The sequence below is a fragment of the Sinohyriopsis cumingii genome, chromosome 14 (genome assembly GCF_028554795.1).
Source record: "Sinohyriopsis cumingii isolate HCF-2022 chromosome 14, ASM2855479v2, whole genome shotgun sequence".
NCBI lineage: Eukaryota > Metazoa > Mollusca > Bivalvia > Unionida > Unionidae > Sinohyriopsis > Sinohyriopsis cumingii.
In genome coordinates, this window is record NC_142974.1 from 11,051,261 (window position 1) to 11,069,346 (window position 18,086).

Below are 18,086 nucleotides of genomic sequence, written 5' to 3' on the forward strand. Positions count from 1 at the left end.
GTGTTACCTTTTCTAAAAAGATGACCATCATTACCTTTTCCAACAAGATGACCCATCATTACCTTTTCCAACAAGATGACCATCATTACCTTTTCCAACAAGATGACCATCATTACCTTTTCCCACAAGATGACCATCATTACCTTTTCCAACAAGATGACCATCATTACCTTTTCCAACAAGATGACCATCATTACCTTTTCCAACAAGATGACCATCATTACCTTTTTCAACAAGATAACCCATCATTACCTTTTTCAACAAGATGACCCATCATTACCTTTTCCAACAAGATGACCATCATTACCTTTTCCAACAAGATGACCCATCATTACCTTTTCCAACAAGATGACCTATCATTAATTTTTCCAACAAGATGACCCATTCATTACCTTTTCTAACAAAATGACCCATCATTACCTTTTCCAACAAGATGACCCATCATTACCTTTTCCAACAAGATGACCATCATTACCTTTTTCAACAAGATAACCCATCATTACCTTTTTCAACAAGATGACCCATCATTACCTTTTCCAACAAGATGACCATCATTACCTTTTCCAACAAGATAACCCATCATTACCTTTTCCAACAAGATGACCTATCATTAACTTTTCCAACAAGATGACCCATTCATTACCTTTTCTAACAAAATGACCCATTATTACCTTTTCCAACAAGATGACCATCATTACCTTTTCCAACAAGATAACCCATCATTACCTTTTTCAACAAGATGACCCATCATTACCTTTTCCAACAAGATGACCATCATTACCTTTTCCAACAAGATGACCTATCATTACCTTTTCCAACAAGATGACCTATCATTAACTTTTCCAACAAGATGACCCATTCATTACCTTTTCTAACAAAATGACCCATTATTACCTTTTCCAACAAGATGACCATCATTACCTTTTCCAACAAGATAACCCATCATTACCTTTTTCAACAAGATGACCCATCATTACCTTTTCCAACAAGATGACCATCATTACCTTTTCCAACAAGATGACCTATCATTACCTTTTCCAACAAGATGACCTATCATTAACTTTTCCAACAAGATGACCCATTCATTACCTTTTCTAACAAAATGACCCATCATTACCTTTTCCAACAAGATGACCCATCATTACCTTTTCCAACAAGATGACCATCATTACCTTTTCCAACAAGATGACCATCATTACCTTTTCCAACAAGATGACCCATCATTACCTTTTCCAACAAGATGACCCATCATTACCTTTTTCAACAAGATAACCCATCATTACCTTTTTCAACAAGATGACCCATCATTACCTTTTCCAACAAGATGACCATCATTACCTTTTCCAACAAGATGACCCATCATTACCTTTTCCAACAAGATGACCTATCATTAACTTTTCCAACAAGATGACCCATTCATTACCTTTTCTAACAAAATGACCCATTATTACCTTTTCCAACAAGATGACCATCATTACCTTTTCCAACAAGATAACCCATCATTACCTTTTTCAACAAGATGACCCATCATTACCTTTTCCAACAAGATGACCATCATTACCTTTTCCAACAAGATGACCCATCATTACCTTTTCCAACAAGATGACCTATCATTAACTTTTCCAACAAGATGACCCATTCATTACCTTTTCTAACAAAATGACCCATCATTACCTTTTCCAACAAGATGACCCATCATTACCTTTTCCAACAAGATGACCATCATTACCTTTTCCAACAAGATGACCATCATTACCTTTTCCAACAAGATGACCATCATTACCTTTTCCAACAAGATGACCCATCATTACATTTTCCAACAAGATGACCCATCATTACCTTTTTCAACAAGATAACCCATCATTACCTTTTTCAACAAGATGACCCATCATTACCTTTTCCAACAAGATGACCATCATTACCTTTTCCAACAAGATGACCCATTCATTACCTTTTCCAACAAGATGACCTATCATTAACTTTTCCAACAAGATGACCCATTCATTACCTTTTCTAACAAAATGACCCATCATTACCTTTTCCAACAAGATGACAATCATTACCTTTTCCAACAAGATGACCATCATTACCTTTTCCAACAAGATGACCATCATTACCTTTTCCAACAAGATGACCATCATTACCTTTTCCAACAAGATGACCATCATTACCTTTTCCAACAAGATGACCCATCATTACCTTTTCCAACAAGATGACAATCATTATCTTTTCCAACAAGATGACCATCATTACCTTTTCCAACAAGATGACCATCATTAACTTTTCCAACAAGATGACCCATCATTACCTTTTCCAACAAGATGACCCATCATTACCTTTTTCAACAAGATAACCCATCATTACCTTTTTCAACAAGATGACCCATCATTACCTTTTCCAACAAGATGACCATCATTACCTTTTCCAACAAGATGACCCATCATTACCTTTTCCAACAAGATGACCTATCATTAACTTTTCCAACAAGATGACCCACTCATTACCTTTTCTAACAAAATGACCCATCATTACCTTTTCCAACAAGATGACAATCATTACCTTTTCCAACAAGATGACCATCATTACCTTTTCCAACAAGATGACCATCATTACCTTTTCCAACAAGATGACCATCATTAACTTTTCCAACAAGATGACCATCATTACCTTTTCCAACAAGATGAACCATCATTACCTTTTTCAACAAGATAACCCATCATTACCTTTTTCAACAAGATGACCCATCATTACCTTTTCCAACAAGATGACAATCATTACCTTTTCCAACAAGATGACCAATCATTAACTATTCCAACAAGATGACCCATCATTACCTTTTTCAACAAGATGACCCATCATTACCTTTTCTAACAAGATGACCCAACATTAACTTTTCTAACAAAATGACCAGTCATTAACTTTTCCAACAAGATGACCCATCATTACCTTTTCTAACAAAATGACCCATCATTAACTTTTCCAACAAGATGACCCATCATTACCTTTTCTAACAATATGACCCATCATTACCTTTTCCAACAAGATGACCCATCATTACCTTTTCCAACAAGATGACCCATCATTACTTTTTTAACAAGATAACCAATCATTAACTATTCCAACAAGATGACCCATCATTAACTTTTCCGACAAGGTGACCCATCATTACCTTTTCCAACAAGATGACCCATCATTAGTTTTCCAACAAGATGACCCATCATTACTTTTCCAACAAGATGACCCATCATTACCTTTTCCAACAAGATGACCCATCAATAACTTTTCCAACAAGATGACCCATTCATTACCTTTTCCAACAAGATGACCTATCATTACCTTTTTAACAAGATGATCCATTATTACCTTTTCCAACAAGTTGACCCATCATTACCTTTTCCAACAAGTTGACCATCATTACCTTTTCCAACAAGTTGACCATCATTACCTTTTCCAACAAGATGGCCCATAATTAACTATTCCAACAAGTTGACCATCATTACCTTTTCCAACAAGATGGCCCATAATTAACTATTCCAACAAGTTGACCATCATTACCTTTTCCAACAAGATGGCCCATAATTAACTATTCCAACAAGATGACCCATCATTACCTTTGCTAGCAACCCTCCGAGAAGTATAAGTGTAATTATTGCTATTTTAAGTGGCAAAAAAGCCTAATTTGGGTGTAAAAAGTGTAATCTCTATAGTATATGCCAGAATTACAGCACATATAAATATAAGACACATTTTTACTACTAACTTGGTTCTGCAGCTGGTCAAAATTTTTGTCACAGAAGGAAATATCCATATAGACTAGAACCAGAAATCACAAAATATACTGAAAAATTATTTATATTCAGCACTCATTTATTATTCTACATGTGTAAATGTGGCTGAATGATTGTGAAATGGAAAACTGCAATAAGGTCAGGTGCTCAACTGCTGTATTACATTATTCTCGTATACATCTTTTAAAGTTTGTACACCAGTGTTCATTTGACATTTTTTCTGATCTGACATGTTTTGAAGTTTCAAAAGATCCATCTGCTTCTGACATTTTCCATCATGCAGCACCCATAAATCATACCATAAAGTGTTTCAGTTAACATCTAAAGCTATTTTCTTTAAAAATTACAGACTAGTTCACAACTTTTCCAGCTTATCAATAAACTGAATCTGTAAAGGAAAAGTTCACATTTGAAGAAACCTCTGTTTTCTTGGAAATAGATCATATACATTGCCATAAATAGCAAATAAGGAAAGTACTTTTATGCTATTCTCACACAACAGTCACCTTTTTAAGAATATTCTCAAATTTATATCATGGCCCCGAGTGGCCGAGTGGTCTAAAGATCTCTCCGTTACGGATCACTGCTATCTCACCTCTGTCTGCATGGGTTCGAGTCTCAGATTCGGCCAATTTGGGTATGTGAGAAAGCTTGCCAGTAGCTTCTTGAGGGTCGGTGGTTCTTTCCAGGAATTTCCTGGGTTCTTCCTCCACCATTAATAATGGCCACCATGTATAGCTTATCGTGTGCTGAAAAATGGCGTTAAACCCTACAACAACAACAACAACAAATTTATATCAGTGGAATTGAAGAGATGAAACAAAAATGACAAAAAACAACTTTTTATTGCTTTTTTCTTATTTTATTTTTTAATGTACCAAAATGGCATAATTCATAATTTGGTGAAAATAAATGTACTGATTATGTCAAAAGTGTAATGGTTGGCATGTATGTACAAGATGACCAATGTTACCTTTTCTAACAAGAAGACCATCGTTACCTTTTCAACATGACCAGTTCCTAGCTTGGATATCGTCTCTTCTTTCCACGGTGGAAGCTTGGGGGTGAATGAAATACATTTTTTCTTTAACAATGCCAGTGGTACTGTCACTAAAACCTGAAACGACATTAAAAATTTTTTCTTTCCAACACGAAACTAACAATGCCTTATGTGAATACCATCAATCATAACATAATAATGTACACATTATCTGGAAACAAAGATGCCAGGTACCTATGCAATAAATCAGATGTCATTCAGGGTAAAAAGTTAATCTCATCATACAGGTTATTTATTCATGTGCATCCAAAAATGAAAGTAAAATTACACAAAACATTTGAGATTTCAGTATCATTTGACATTAAACAAAATTTTTCAAATATAGTCTAAAATACCACTTTCTCTGCATGTATTTGCTGAAATCGGTTCAAGGTCATATTATGCAAAATAATGTCTGACCATTTGCACCTCTACAGTGGGGAAAAAGATCAAGCTTGGTTGTAATAGCAATCTAAGTAAGAAGCCATGTGATTATTTTACAAAACTAGCATTTTCATATATCCTTACAACAAATTTTCATGAAATAATGTTGGACTAATTCCATTAGCAACATCGATAAGAAGTCACACTACAATCTAATTTTTCCTTTTACAATCTTTATGAAATTTTCAGATAGCATAAGAAATTTCACATAGCCAGTAAAACTGTAAACTTTTCCTGATAGCTTATGCTGCATCATTCATATCATCATTATATTTTCACAAAGACTCCATGCAGTGACAGAAGGGAAAGAAAAAACCCCACAAATGGCACAACCTGATGCTATGCCTTTTAGAAATCTCTTAATTCAACCTCATACTTTTTAAAACCAACCTCTTTTACTTGCAGACATGATTTTTGTCTTCCATAAAAAAAGCTGAAAAATTTGTAAGCATGGTTTGGGGGTCATGAGGGGCAGTGCCCCTATTCTGGAGGTACAAAAACACATTTTACAATCATAAAAAACTGCTCCTGGTGCAACTTATGATCATAATATAAAACAAAATAATCATTTAAAAAAATAATAAACTTACCAAAAATGTTCAACTTGCCTTCAATAATTTTCACAATATTTATTGTCACATGAATTTGTTCTTTCATGTGCATGTCAGTGTTCACATCATAATTAAGCCACAATAATTTGTCAATTTTTGCAGCAAGCATATTATACTTCTTTCATTTCATAACAAATCTGTAAAATAAACACCCAAGCACATCAACTATATACAAATAATCCCATACATTCACTTGTCTTTTTCTCCACTGGACACAACCTGTTGATACACCAGTCAAGCTCTTTTTGTGGCTTTGGCAAAGATTTCTTTAACCTTCCTTTTTGTCACCACTGACTTTTTTGGCTCAATGTGCAATTTCCTTCTCAACAAGAGCCTTTTTTCTTTCAAGCTGGTGCTTGTATTGGTGAAACGCAGTACGCATATTCTGATAGTGGGCTATATCTGTTCTCTCATGCAAGAAATCTTTCTTCTTAGTGTAATTAACTGCACTTTTTCCAGATGCCTTCTGAGCTTAATTTTTTCTGTATGCAGCTTCATTTGTAGGTGCTGTTCCAAACTCTTGCAACCGCAATTACAGTAATTCAGATCTTTCTTGCAAAGGTCACAAAATGCCAGTCCTCTAGCGTTCAGTTTTCTTATAAACTGATCAACTAAATTTCCGTCAACTTTTCGCTCCAGCCATTCCCATTTCCGTACATTTTTTAAACTTTTATCAAAACTTTTTGTGTCATGGTCTCTCTCAACAACTCATGACGCCATGTTTTGCAAGCATGATTCTTCTTTCCATTGCCATCAGTTTCCATTACACGAAGATTCATTGGACCAATCTGAACAGTCGTTACAAGACTCTTGTGCTAAATAATATATGGAACAAATATTTTACAACGGTCGTTGTGGAATGTGACCAGACAGACCGTTTTTTAAAAAACCAGATTAGAGATGATATAAAAAATGGACTATATCAAGAAAAATCTGATTCAAGTCAGAAGAAAAGTGGAATTCCGCTTTAAAACAGCAAAAAATCATGTCTGTACTTAACAAATGCATTTTACAAAATGTCATATATGTTATTAAGTCATACTAACCCTAGATGCTTTCATCTCTGACCCAGATAAACACCGAACCAGTATGTGATCATCTGTACTGTAGTCTATACTGGTCACCTGCAATATCAAACTGGGCATTCAATGTTTCATCAGTAAGTAAAACTAGCATTTTGCATACTACATGTATCCTATAGTCATCTGTTTGAAAAGGTATTTTGCATACTATATCTAGCACTGTGTATACTATATGTATCTTATAGATATCCATATGGAAATCTAGCACTGTGCATACTATCCTATAGTCATCTATACAGAAATCTAGCATTGTGCATACTAAATGTATCCAAGAGTTGTATGTATGGAAAACAAGCACTTTGCATACTATATGTATCCAAGAGTTGACTGTATGGAAATCTAGAAATATGCATACTATATTTATCCTATAGATATCTGTATGGAAAACTAGAACTGTGCATGCTATATGTACGATATATATCCTATAGTCATCTGTATGGAAAACTAGCAATATGCATACTATATGTATCCTATAGTCATCTGTATGGAAAACTAGCACTTTGCATACTATATATATCCTATACTCATCTGTATGGAAAACTAGCATTTTGCATACTATATGTATCCAAGAGTCGTCTGTATGGAAAACTAGCACCTTGCATATAATATGTATCCTATAGGCATCTGTATGTAAAACTAGCATTTTGTATACTTTATGTATTCTATATTCATCAGTATGAAACTGTATGTATCATATAGTCATCTGAATTGAAAACTATCATTTTGCATACTGTATGTTTCCAATAGTCATCTGTAAAAAAACTATATGTATCCTATAGTCATCTGAATTGAAAACTAGCATTCTGCATACTGTATGTATCCTATAGAAACTTCAGTAGAAAAATGCCCATACTGTCTATCTAAACAGAAAGTTTAAATCCTTTATGTTGAACTGTTACTTCTGGCTTTCCAAGGAATGCTGTGTATTATTAAAGCACTATCATTTATTATCAAGAAAAATGCAGTGTACAGTGATCTCCTGAAGCCAATAAGCCATATAAGTATCACTAAAGAGAAATATAGTGTACAGTGATCTCCCCAAGTCAATAAGCCATATCTGTCTCACTAAAGACAAATGTATTGTACAGTTATCTCTCCAAGCCAATAAGACATATCTGTCTCACGAAAGACAAATGTATTGTACAGTTATCTCTCCATGCCAAGACATATCTGTCTCACTAAAGACAAATGTAGTGTACAGTGATCTCCCCAAGCCAATAAGACATATCAGTCTCACTAAAGACAAATGTAGTGTACAGTGATCTCCCCAAGCCAATAAGCATTATAAGTCTCACTAAACAGAAATGATGTGTGTAGTGATCTCCCCAATCCAATAAGCTGTATCAGTCTCACTGGAGAGGAATGTAGTGTAGACTGATCTTTGCAAGCTAATAAGCCATATCAGTCTCACTAATGAGAAATGTAGTGTAAAGTGATCTCCCCAAGCCAATAAGCTGTATCAGTCTCACTAACAAGAAATGTAGTGTACAGTGATCTTCCCAAGCCAATAAGCTGTATCAGTCTCACTAACAAGAAATGAAGTGTACAGTAGTCTCTGCTGTACAGAAGTCTCTGCAAGCCAATAAGCTGTATCAGTCTCACTAACAAGAAATGTAGTGTACAGTAGTCTTTGCAAGCCAATAAGCTGTATCAGTCTCACTAACAAGAAATATAGTGTACAGAAGTCTCTGCAAGCCAATAGGCTGTATCAGTCTCACTAACAAGAAATATAGTATACAGAAGTCTCTGCAAGCCAATAAGATTTATCAGTCTCACTAAAGATAAATGTAGTGTACATGACATGTTAATGGCTTTCAAGTCTGACTGTAAATCCTGATGCCTCAGTGTGATATTGATTGAAAGCCGCATGAATCATAGTGTGATATTGATTGCAAGCCTCGTGCCTCATTGTGATACTAATTGCAAGCCTCGCCCTTCATAGTGTGATACTGATTGCTAACCTCATGCCTCATAGTGTGATATTGATTGCAAGCCTCGTGCCTCACAGTGTGATGTTGATTGCAAGCCCTCATGCCTCATGGTGTAGTACTATTTTGTTTGTTAGCCCTCACACCTCACTAGTGGGTTTTTAGGATTATTCCCAGATGAATTACAATATATAAATGCAATTTCAGCTTGTCAATGTATCACCAACAAAGATTTCTGAGTCATAGTTATCATATGCCATTCCAATGCTTGACTGGAATCACCTGTGATTTCTACTGTATTCATGGATAAAGTATTTCTGGTGCTGTTTAGTATCGTCATGGATGGTAGAGAGGCATCTCATCATCCTCCATGGGACTAATCAACAATTCTACCGTACTCAAGGATATAGTATGTTCTGGTGCACTTTTAGCATCTGCATGGAAGGTGGAGAGGACATATTTACATCCCCCATGCAATTAAAAAATGATTCAGACATTTGGTGCATTTTTAATGTCTTGCTTCATTGTAAGTGGATCATGCTGTTTCTTTTAGCGGCTTTTTCAAAACACTGGATCAAGTATTTCCAACCAAAATGCATTCATGTTGTGTGCCAACAAGAAATTGCATTCGTAGACGTGTCTTGTGTCAATAGCCTTAAGACATTTATACTTCTTGTACCTGATTTATCTCAGTAATGAAGAAGAGGAACAAACAAGTACATACAACATATATGTAAATCTTGAAAAAATTGTCAACTGCAACACTGAAACTTAGTAGCTGATTAGTACAGTGCCCTAAAATTTCTCCAATAAAACTGAATAATGCTAATTGAAATCACATGTGATAATAATAATGGTATGATAATTGCAAAAGTATAGATAAATTATCAGAATTCACGAACATGTTATATGCATGGTATAAAATGTTTTGACTTACTGTACCAAGAAAAATAAAAGACAGAGAGTGTGTGTGTGTGTGTGTTTGGGATTTATAATGCAGCTTTAAGTTTTTCAGTGATACTGTTGCGATGTCCCACCCTGTCACATTATCCTGACACCAGGCCAACCAGTCCTAACACTAACCTCTTAATGCTGAGTGCCAAACGAGGCAGCTGCAAGTACCATTTTTATAAATCTTTGGTATGACTCGCCAGGGTCTGAACCCGCGATCTCCTGCATCTGATGTGGATGCTTTAACCACTAGGCCATTGATGTTGCCAAAATAAAAGATAGATGATATTTAAAAATAAGATTAAATGGATTCTATAGATATCTTCACAGTATGACAGTGAAAGTGAAAACTGGTATATACAGGTTTAACAGCAACCACCTAGTGGATAGAAAGAGGAACTAACATTAAGATTTGCTTCCCTCTGTCTATATAACTTTTAGACAGAATATGTTGTCTTTCCTGGAGGGATGGATTCAAAGGTAGCAGGGAAAGTTTACACTCACTGCACACTAATAACAACCAATAAAAGCATAATGATACTGTGTCAGGGCACGTTCAAATTAAGCAAAGTCAACACAGCATAAAATATTCATATAAATATTGATTAATAGTCAAAGATAAAATGTACCATATGGAGCAAAAGCCAAACTTAACTCTAGTATGCAATCTTTCTTGACATATACAGCTTAAAATTACCAAAATATTCAATGGATTTTGGTAGGCCATCATAACTATGTTGATGGTTGCCAAGGGGAGGTAATGGGTCATGGGGAGGTAATAAGTCAAGGGGAGGTAATGGGTAAGAGTTTCATTTCTTTGTCTATATACAGAAAAGATGAATTTACTACCCAGTGTCTCCACATGACTATCAATGAACCAGCAATATGTCACTATTGATACAAATGACTGCACCACAGAGGCAAGCCGCAAGATAGAATAACCTGGAAAAAAACAGTATACTGCATATATAGGGTAGGAAGTTTGCACCCGTCCTATACAAACATTTTCTACATGAAGAACTACTTGTGACATTTTTCAATGTATTTAAACAGGTTCTGAACATATCCTCAACTGGTGTATGACTCGAAAATGTAATGTTGAAAGCTGAACATGAAATATAGGACAATGTGACTTATTATTGATAGTGGAGCCACAAGGGCCGTAAAAGTAATTATCATGACTCACTTACCACCTGACAAAAAGTAGGTCACCTATCAAGTTTAATGACTGTAAATATTGTGTGTGTTCTGTTGATACTGGTGTCTCACCTGACCTGTGCGATTATATCTCTTAAACTGAACAGGACAAATTTTAACACAGAATGATTCCGCCAAAAAAGTGTGTTGTACATGCTGTTAAACGTAACAAAACACTCAGATGTTCTCTGGTGTTGATGTTAACTCTTCTAAACCTAAAGAGATTCTACAGTTGATGCCAGGCATAAAGCAAGTGAGAGAAACAAACATGTCAGAAAGTTGTAAATATATTACCTCCATATTGGTGACAAAGTGAACACCCTCAGCCATTTTGTCCAAAAGCTGTGTATATCCATCTTTCATGAGGATGTGTGGCCCAGCAAACTGTGGGTACTCCTCATTCTGATCCCAGCTGATGGCTGACATTTGGTTCAGGCTTGTGCCACATGCATACTCTAGATTAGCTATATGGAATTCTATCAGCTGTTCTTCCTTCTGAAAGATTTGTAAATTTGTATCACATGATAAAACTTTTCTGCTTTTGATCTAAGTAAAGGATTATAATACAGATTTTGAAATAAAGACATCAACAGAACAAAACCAACCCTTCTTCACTCTTCACTCTTAAAAGGACATGATCCAAGGACATCAACACAACCAAAAATGTAATGTCATCTGATAAATATGGCATTGTTATGGTGCATATATACATTTTTTTAAATCATTTGATTATTTAACTCAACTTTAAACAATTTAACATAAGTGTGTGTGTGTGTGTGTGTTTTGGATTTATTACATAACCTTTAAAAAAATTAAGTCATATCGCTATGATGTCCTCAGAGTTTATAGTGATGTCTAGTACTGGGTCATCATGCCAAAGACATTTAGCATGATGTCTCACCCAGTCACATTATCCTGACACCAGGCCAACCAGTCCTAACACTAACCTCCTAATGCTGAGCACCTAGAGAGGCAGCTGTAAGTACCATTTTTATAAGTCTTTGGTATGACTCGGCCAGGGTTCAAACCCACGACTTCCTGCATCCAAACCGAATACTCTAACCACTAGGCCACAGGAGCAGTCAATTTAACATACAAAATATGATACCGGGAACTGCATTGTGAAGTATATATCTGGGCCAAAGGTATGCATGCTTTAGTTAAATATATTTGTTCATTGTTGTAGCACTTGTTTCTTACTGCTGTGGGTTTAATAATAATGCCATTTATCAAGACAGGATGGGCTAGACATGATGGCCTGTGAAACTGGTGGAGAAAGAACCAGGGACAAAGCCCCATGAAGATCTACTGACCCACAGTAACATACTAGCAAGCTTCCTCATATATCCACAATGGCCAAGCCTGAGACTCAAACCAGCGCAGACAAAGGTGAGATATCAATGATCGGTAAAGGCAAGTGCCTTAGACCACTCTTCCTTTTCTTTTGCCTACTTTAGTAGAAGGCAGCAAAATCTCCTATGTCTGTTTTCATGACCACACAATGTTGTTGTTGTTGTTGTTGTAGGGTTTAACGCCATTTTTCAGCACACGATAGGCTATACATGGCGGCCAGTATTAATGGTGGAGGAAGAACCCGGGAAAACCCCAGAAAGAACCACCGACCCACGAGAAGCTACTGGCAAGCTTTCTCACATAACCACATTGGCTGAATCCGAGACTCGAACCCACGCAGACAGAGGTGAGATGGCAGTGATCCGTAACGGACAGCGCTTTAGACCACTCGGCCACTCGGGGCCCCGACCACACAAGGAGTAAAGTACTGGATATGCCTAAATTACACCCAACATCACTGTTTGCCAGCATATGTACAGCACTGTCAATCCACTGTGAACTGTAGATAAAGTCATTCTATTATCTAAAATCTGCCATACATTTCATTACTGTCTTCTTTTGAACAGTTTCAGAAGGATGCAATTATTAATACTTATACCTTTGTAAACTTTAGTTGAGATTCATCCAGAAACTGCTGATGCATTTCTCTGTATTTTTCTGCAAAAAAAATTGACATTATAGTGCATGAAGTCTCAGACATCACTAATGTTTGCTAAATGTTCAGTATTTTCATAAAAAGTTTTTTTTAAAAAAGGTTTCAGTGGAACTTAGCCACTCTGCTATAATACTAATCAACATTTCAAGCAATATCTATTTCTTCAGACTTTGAAAATATAACTTAAAATCCACCAATGCAGCCTTTTGACTTTTTTTTGAGGTTTTGAATCAAGTAAAAATTTATAATGGAGAAGCCAGGCATCTCCCATTGTGTTGCTGTAACCCCTTTGTATTCTAATTGTAATAAGTTTTAAAACAAACCTTTAACACAAACATTTGCCACAAACCTTTAACACAAACATTTGCCACAAACCTTTAACACAAACATTTGCCACAAACCTTTAACACAAACATTTGCCACAAACCTTTAACACAAACATTTGCCACAAACCTTTAACACAAAACTTTGTCACACACCTTTAACAGAAAAATTTTAAAAAGCTTTAACACAAAAATCTGCCACAAGCCTTTAACACAAGCTCATGGCCACAAAAATCTGCCACAACACATTAACACAAAACTTTGTCACAAACCTAAAACATTTAACACAAAGCTTAAACAAAAAAACAAAACTTTAATGTTGTTGCTGCCAACACCAGAAAAGCAATATCTAAGTTTTACAATGCTAACACATGCTAGGCACTGAACGTTTTGCTAGTGAAGTCAACAGTATCTTTTTGTTGGTTGTTGTCAACTTAAAAAATAAAATAGCAAATATCTATATTTCTTACCTAATAAATTAGTATCCTGAGGTAGCTCCTTGTTTTTCCTCCACTCTGCTATGATATCCAACATAGCATTAAAATGAAAGTCCATTCTCCTTTCCATCGCAGGGTCAACAACCTCCCCATTATTGTCTATTATAGTACAATTGTCACCTAATTCACGGAATTCAATACCAGTCTGAAAGTAGACATATGAAAAAGTATATAATACCACAAGCGTTCAACTGAACCCATTGTGTCAAGCCAGGTCCTGTCTAGTAAGCAAGGAAACCCTAATAATTAAATGCAAACATGCAGCATTATAAGATAAAAGATCTAAGGACATGCTTTAATACAGACAATTAAAGCCATGTGTCATCTTAAAAAAGTACTGATTTCAAACTGCATTTGATCAAATGCCTGATTCATTTTTAGTTCTGTGACTTTTCAGTGACATTTTTTTCATGTTCAAGAGGGATTTAAAGGTAGAATAAGAACTGTCAAAATTATGTATTTATCTTTCATTTTCATTTGTGTAAAATATAGTCACTGTGCTTTTATCTAACAACTTTAATTCCCGTGTTCTTCAAAGGACGGTTTAGAACATGTGGATGGCTACCCTATCACGAGCAACCCCTATGATATCAAATAAGTATAAACCCATAATACTTATACTTTCATAATGGTCTGATGAGAGGCAGTGGACTGAACCATATTTAAGTTTGGTTTATTAGATATATCAAACATGTAATTACAGAGTTGCAATGTTTTGTTCTTGTTGCAGTCAATGATAAGTGTTGCCATGGTTAAGGATGTAAATACATGCTTGGTTGCCTGAAGTTGCAAGCTTTGTGACTGACCTATAGCATTTTGCAATAAAATACAATCAACCATTACTGGGTTGCAACATGGTATAACTCAAATTGCGATATTTGCTGCACTTTCACAGCAATACAAAATTCATCACAAAAAAGAAAGTTACCAATCTGTTACAATTCATGAAGAAGTACTATTTTGAGGGAAGAAATGGACATTTATTAGGGAAAATATCAATGATTTACAAGCAAGAGTTTAAATTCCTTCTGTGGTCAACAGGCAACTTTAAATCCAGGAAAACTCTTTCAAATTGTATATAAGACCAATCCACATTACCATCAAGATAAAACTAAAGAAACTGAAGTATTGCATTTCAAGAGAAGAAATGAAAATAAAAGTTTCATTTATATTATAATTATTCTTCAACATTTCAAAAGTAGAAATCTTTACAAAACATTTTGTTAACTATATGAAGCTGGGCTAAAATGGTACCGAAATAAGAGGAAGATAAATGGAACTTCAACAATGAGGTTACTCAATGATGTGGGCGGATATATGGATGGGCATACAGACACACTAAGTGTTCACTGTCAAGCTTCCACCTAGGCTGACTCGACAAAAATTCTAAACTCTATATTACCCAGAATTCAACAAAAATTCTCTACTTTATATTACCCAGAATTCAACAAAAATTCTCTACTCCATATTACCCAGAATTCAACAAAAATTCTCTACTCTTATATCACCCAGAATTCAACAAAAATCTCTACTCTGTATTACCCAGAATTCAACAAAACTTCTCTACTCTATATTACCCAGAATTCAACAAAAATTCTCTACTCTATATTACCCTGAATTCAACAAACATTCTCTACTCTTATGTTACATAGAATTCAACAAAAATTCTCTGCTCTATATTACCCAGAATTCAAACAAAATTCTCTACTTTATATTATCCAGAATTCAACAAAAATTATCTTCTCTATATTACACTGAATTCAACAAACATTCTCTCCTCTATATTATCCAGAATTCAACAAAAATTCTCTTCTCTATATTACCCAGAATTCAACACAAATTCTCTACTCTATATTACCCTGAATTCAACAAATATTCTCTACTCTATATTACCCAGAATTCAACAAAAAATCTCTACTCTATATTACCCTGAATTCAACAAACATTCTCTACTCTATATTACCCTGAACTCAACAAAAATTCTCTACTCTTATGTTAGAAAGAATTCAACAAAAATTCTCTTCTCTATACTACCCTGAATTCAACAGCAAGATCATTTCCTCAGACGCAAGAAAAATAACAGGCCCATCTACTGATAACCCATTCTAGAGCAAATGTTATTAAGCAAGAACCATTTTTCTCTGAACCACAATGACCACAAGTTCTGACAATTTTAACCCAAATCAACAGGCCTATTCCAAACTTTTGGTGCAAACCCTACATATGCTTTGGTCCATGTACATGCTCTAGTATTTGCAGAGACCCTGAGACCCCAAAACAAAGTGGCTTCTTTGTTACCCCTAACCTGCAAGCCATCCAAAAATGTTTGTAATGATACACAGTTAAGAACTTAATTTATGTTCAGAAAAAAAAAAATCTTTTCCACTTTAAGTCATGGTGGCGCAAAAGAAGTAAAAGTTAATGTGTACATGTACTGATAAACAGACTAGCATACTGAAAGAGTAATATGTTCCACCAAAAAGGTAGTTCCACCAAAAAAGGTAGGCATGAAATGAAATACATTAGAATTCAAATAAGAACAAAAGTCGATGAATCTCACTGTTTTGAATAACTTAATATCAGGACTATACAAAATCAGTTTAATGTAATTGTACATTTGTTACAGTTACCTGTTTACACATCAGAATAATAGGATTATTGATACAGCCTGTCACAATCTGTGCTCCCCTACCAACACATGTACCCAGGCTTTCATCATCCCAAACCCTGCCTCCCACCCGCAGGCGAGCCTCAAGGACTGTGGACTGCAAGGGAAACAAAAGTAACAGTGAGATAAATACTGCACAGAATCATATAGCTTTTGCACAAGTACTGATTCTGCATCATACACCTTACCCATCTCCTCCCATCCTTTTTGTGTGGACAGTGAAAGGTAATGTTCACTTTGTAATAACAGGATAAGTAGCATGGTAACTGATCAGGCAATCACGAGTATTGACTCCACAAGTGCACACAGTATTTCCTAGAATCAGGCAATCATGAGTTTTGCCACCACAAGTGCACATAGTATTTGCTAGAATCAGGCAATCACGAGTATTGACTCCACAAGTGCACACAGTATTTCCTAGAATCAGGCAATCACGAGTATTGCCACCACAAGTGCACACAGTATTTCCTAGAATCAGGCAATCACGAGTTTTGCCACCACAAGTGCACACAGTATTTGCTAGAATCAGGCAATCATGAGTATTGACTCCACAAGTGCACACAGTATTTCCTAGAATCAGGCAATCACGAGTTTTGCCACCACAAGTGCACAGATTTGCGAGAATTAACAATTATCTAGGCCCATCAAGCACCTTACTGACCTGCTGGTAGTTTTGTATCATGATTCAGTCAGAAATTCAATGCTCTTATGATAGTATACAACTTGTCAGTCAAACTGCACTTGTGGTAGTATATGACTTGTTCATAACACTGCTCTTCTGGCAACATACAACTTGTCAGTAACACTGTTCTTGTGGTAATACACAACCTGACAATAACGCTGCTCTTGTGGCAATATACAACTTGTCAGTAACACTGTTCTTGTAGTAGTATACAACTTGTCAGTAACATTGCTCTTGTGGTAGTATACAACTTGTCAGTAATACTGCTCTTGTGGTAGTACACAATTTGTACGTAACATTGCTCTTATGGCAACACAAAACTTGTCAATTAACTACACTGACTTTTGCATCCTTAATCTCTTCTGATCAAGTGATAAGCAAATGATGTGTAAATTTCTTTAGGTTCACTTGATTTCGCCAATGTTTATGTTCAGCACCGATTTTCTGTCAAAAATCTGACAAAACACCCCCGAAAAGGCAACTGATTTATTTCTTGATAATTTTCTTCACAAAAATGCAGGGCATACACTTTGGACATTAATAATAGCTGTTTATACAGAAATATTACAAATGTTCAAAATGGTCAGCAATACAAGCTATTTTGTTTATGTATCATTCTGTGAGAAAGTTTACATTATGTTTTTAATAACTTTGAAAATAGTGTTCCTAATGATGATAATGATCTTATAAACTGCGTTGAATTTTATATGAGAGAGAGAGCATAATAACTGTAAACTATGCAGTATGTGAGACACTTGTTCGACACATATTTCACAATTAATTTGCAGACCGAAGATATCAGTACCAATTTTTATGCATTTTTGTATCAATATGATGAGTGAACAGCCACTTATTTCTTATTTTATAT

The 18,086-nt window shown here is 35.4% G+C and overlaps 1 protein-coding gene across 1 annotated transcript in view; it reads right to left on the reverse strand.

The window, feature by feature from the left end:
* LOC149783241 (lysine-specific histone demethylase 2-like) overlaps window positions 1-18,086 on the reverse strand; it is an 86,815-nt gene that overhangs the window by 36,592 nt on the left and 32,137 nt on the right. The window contains exons 11-16 of the mRNA XM_089931447.1: window positions 16,499-16,633; window positions 13,842-14,013; window positions 12,992-13,050; window positions 11,335-11,535; window positions 6,929-7,006; window positions 4,789-4,905 (exon numbers count right to left, since the gene is read on the reverse strand). Coding sequence (XP_089787573.1) covers window positions 4,789-4,905; window positions 6,929-7,006; window positions 11,335-11,535; window positions 12,992-13,050; window positions 13,842-14,013; window positions 16,499-16,633 — 762 coding nt within the window. The remainder of the gene's footprint in view (window positions 1-4,788; window positions 4,906-6,928; window positions 7,007-11,334; window positions 11,536-12,991; window positions 13,051-13,841; window positions 14,014-16,498; window positions 16,634-18,086) is intronic.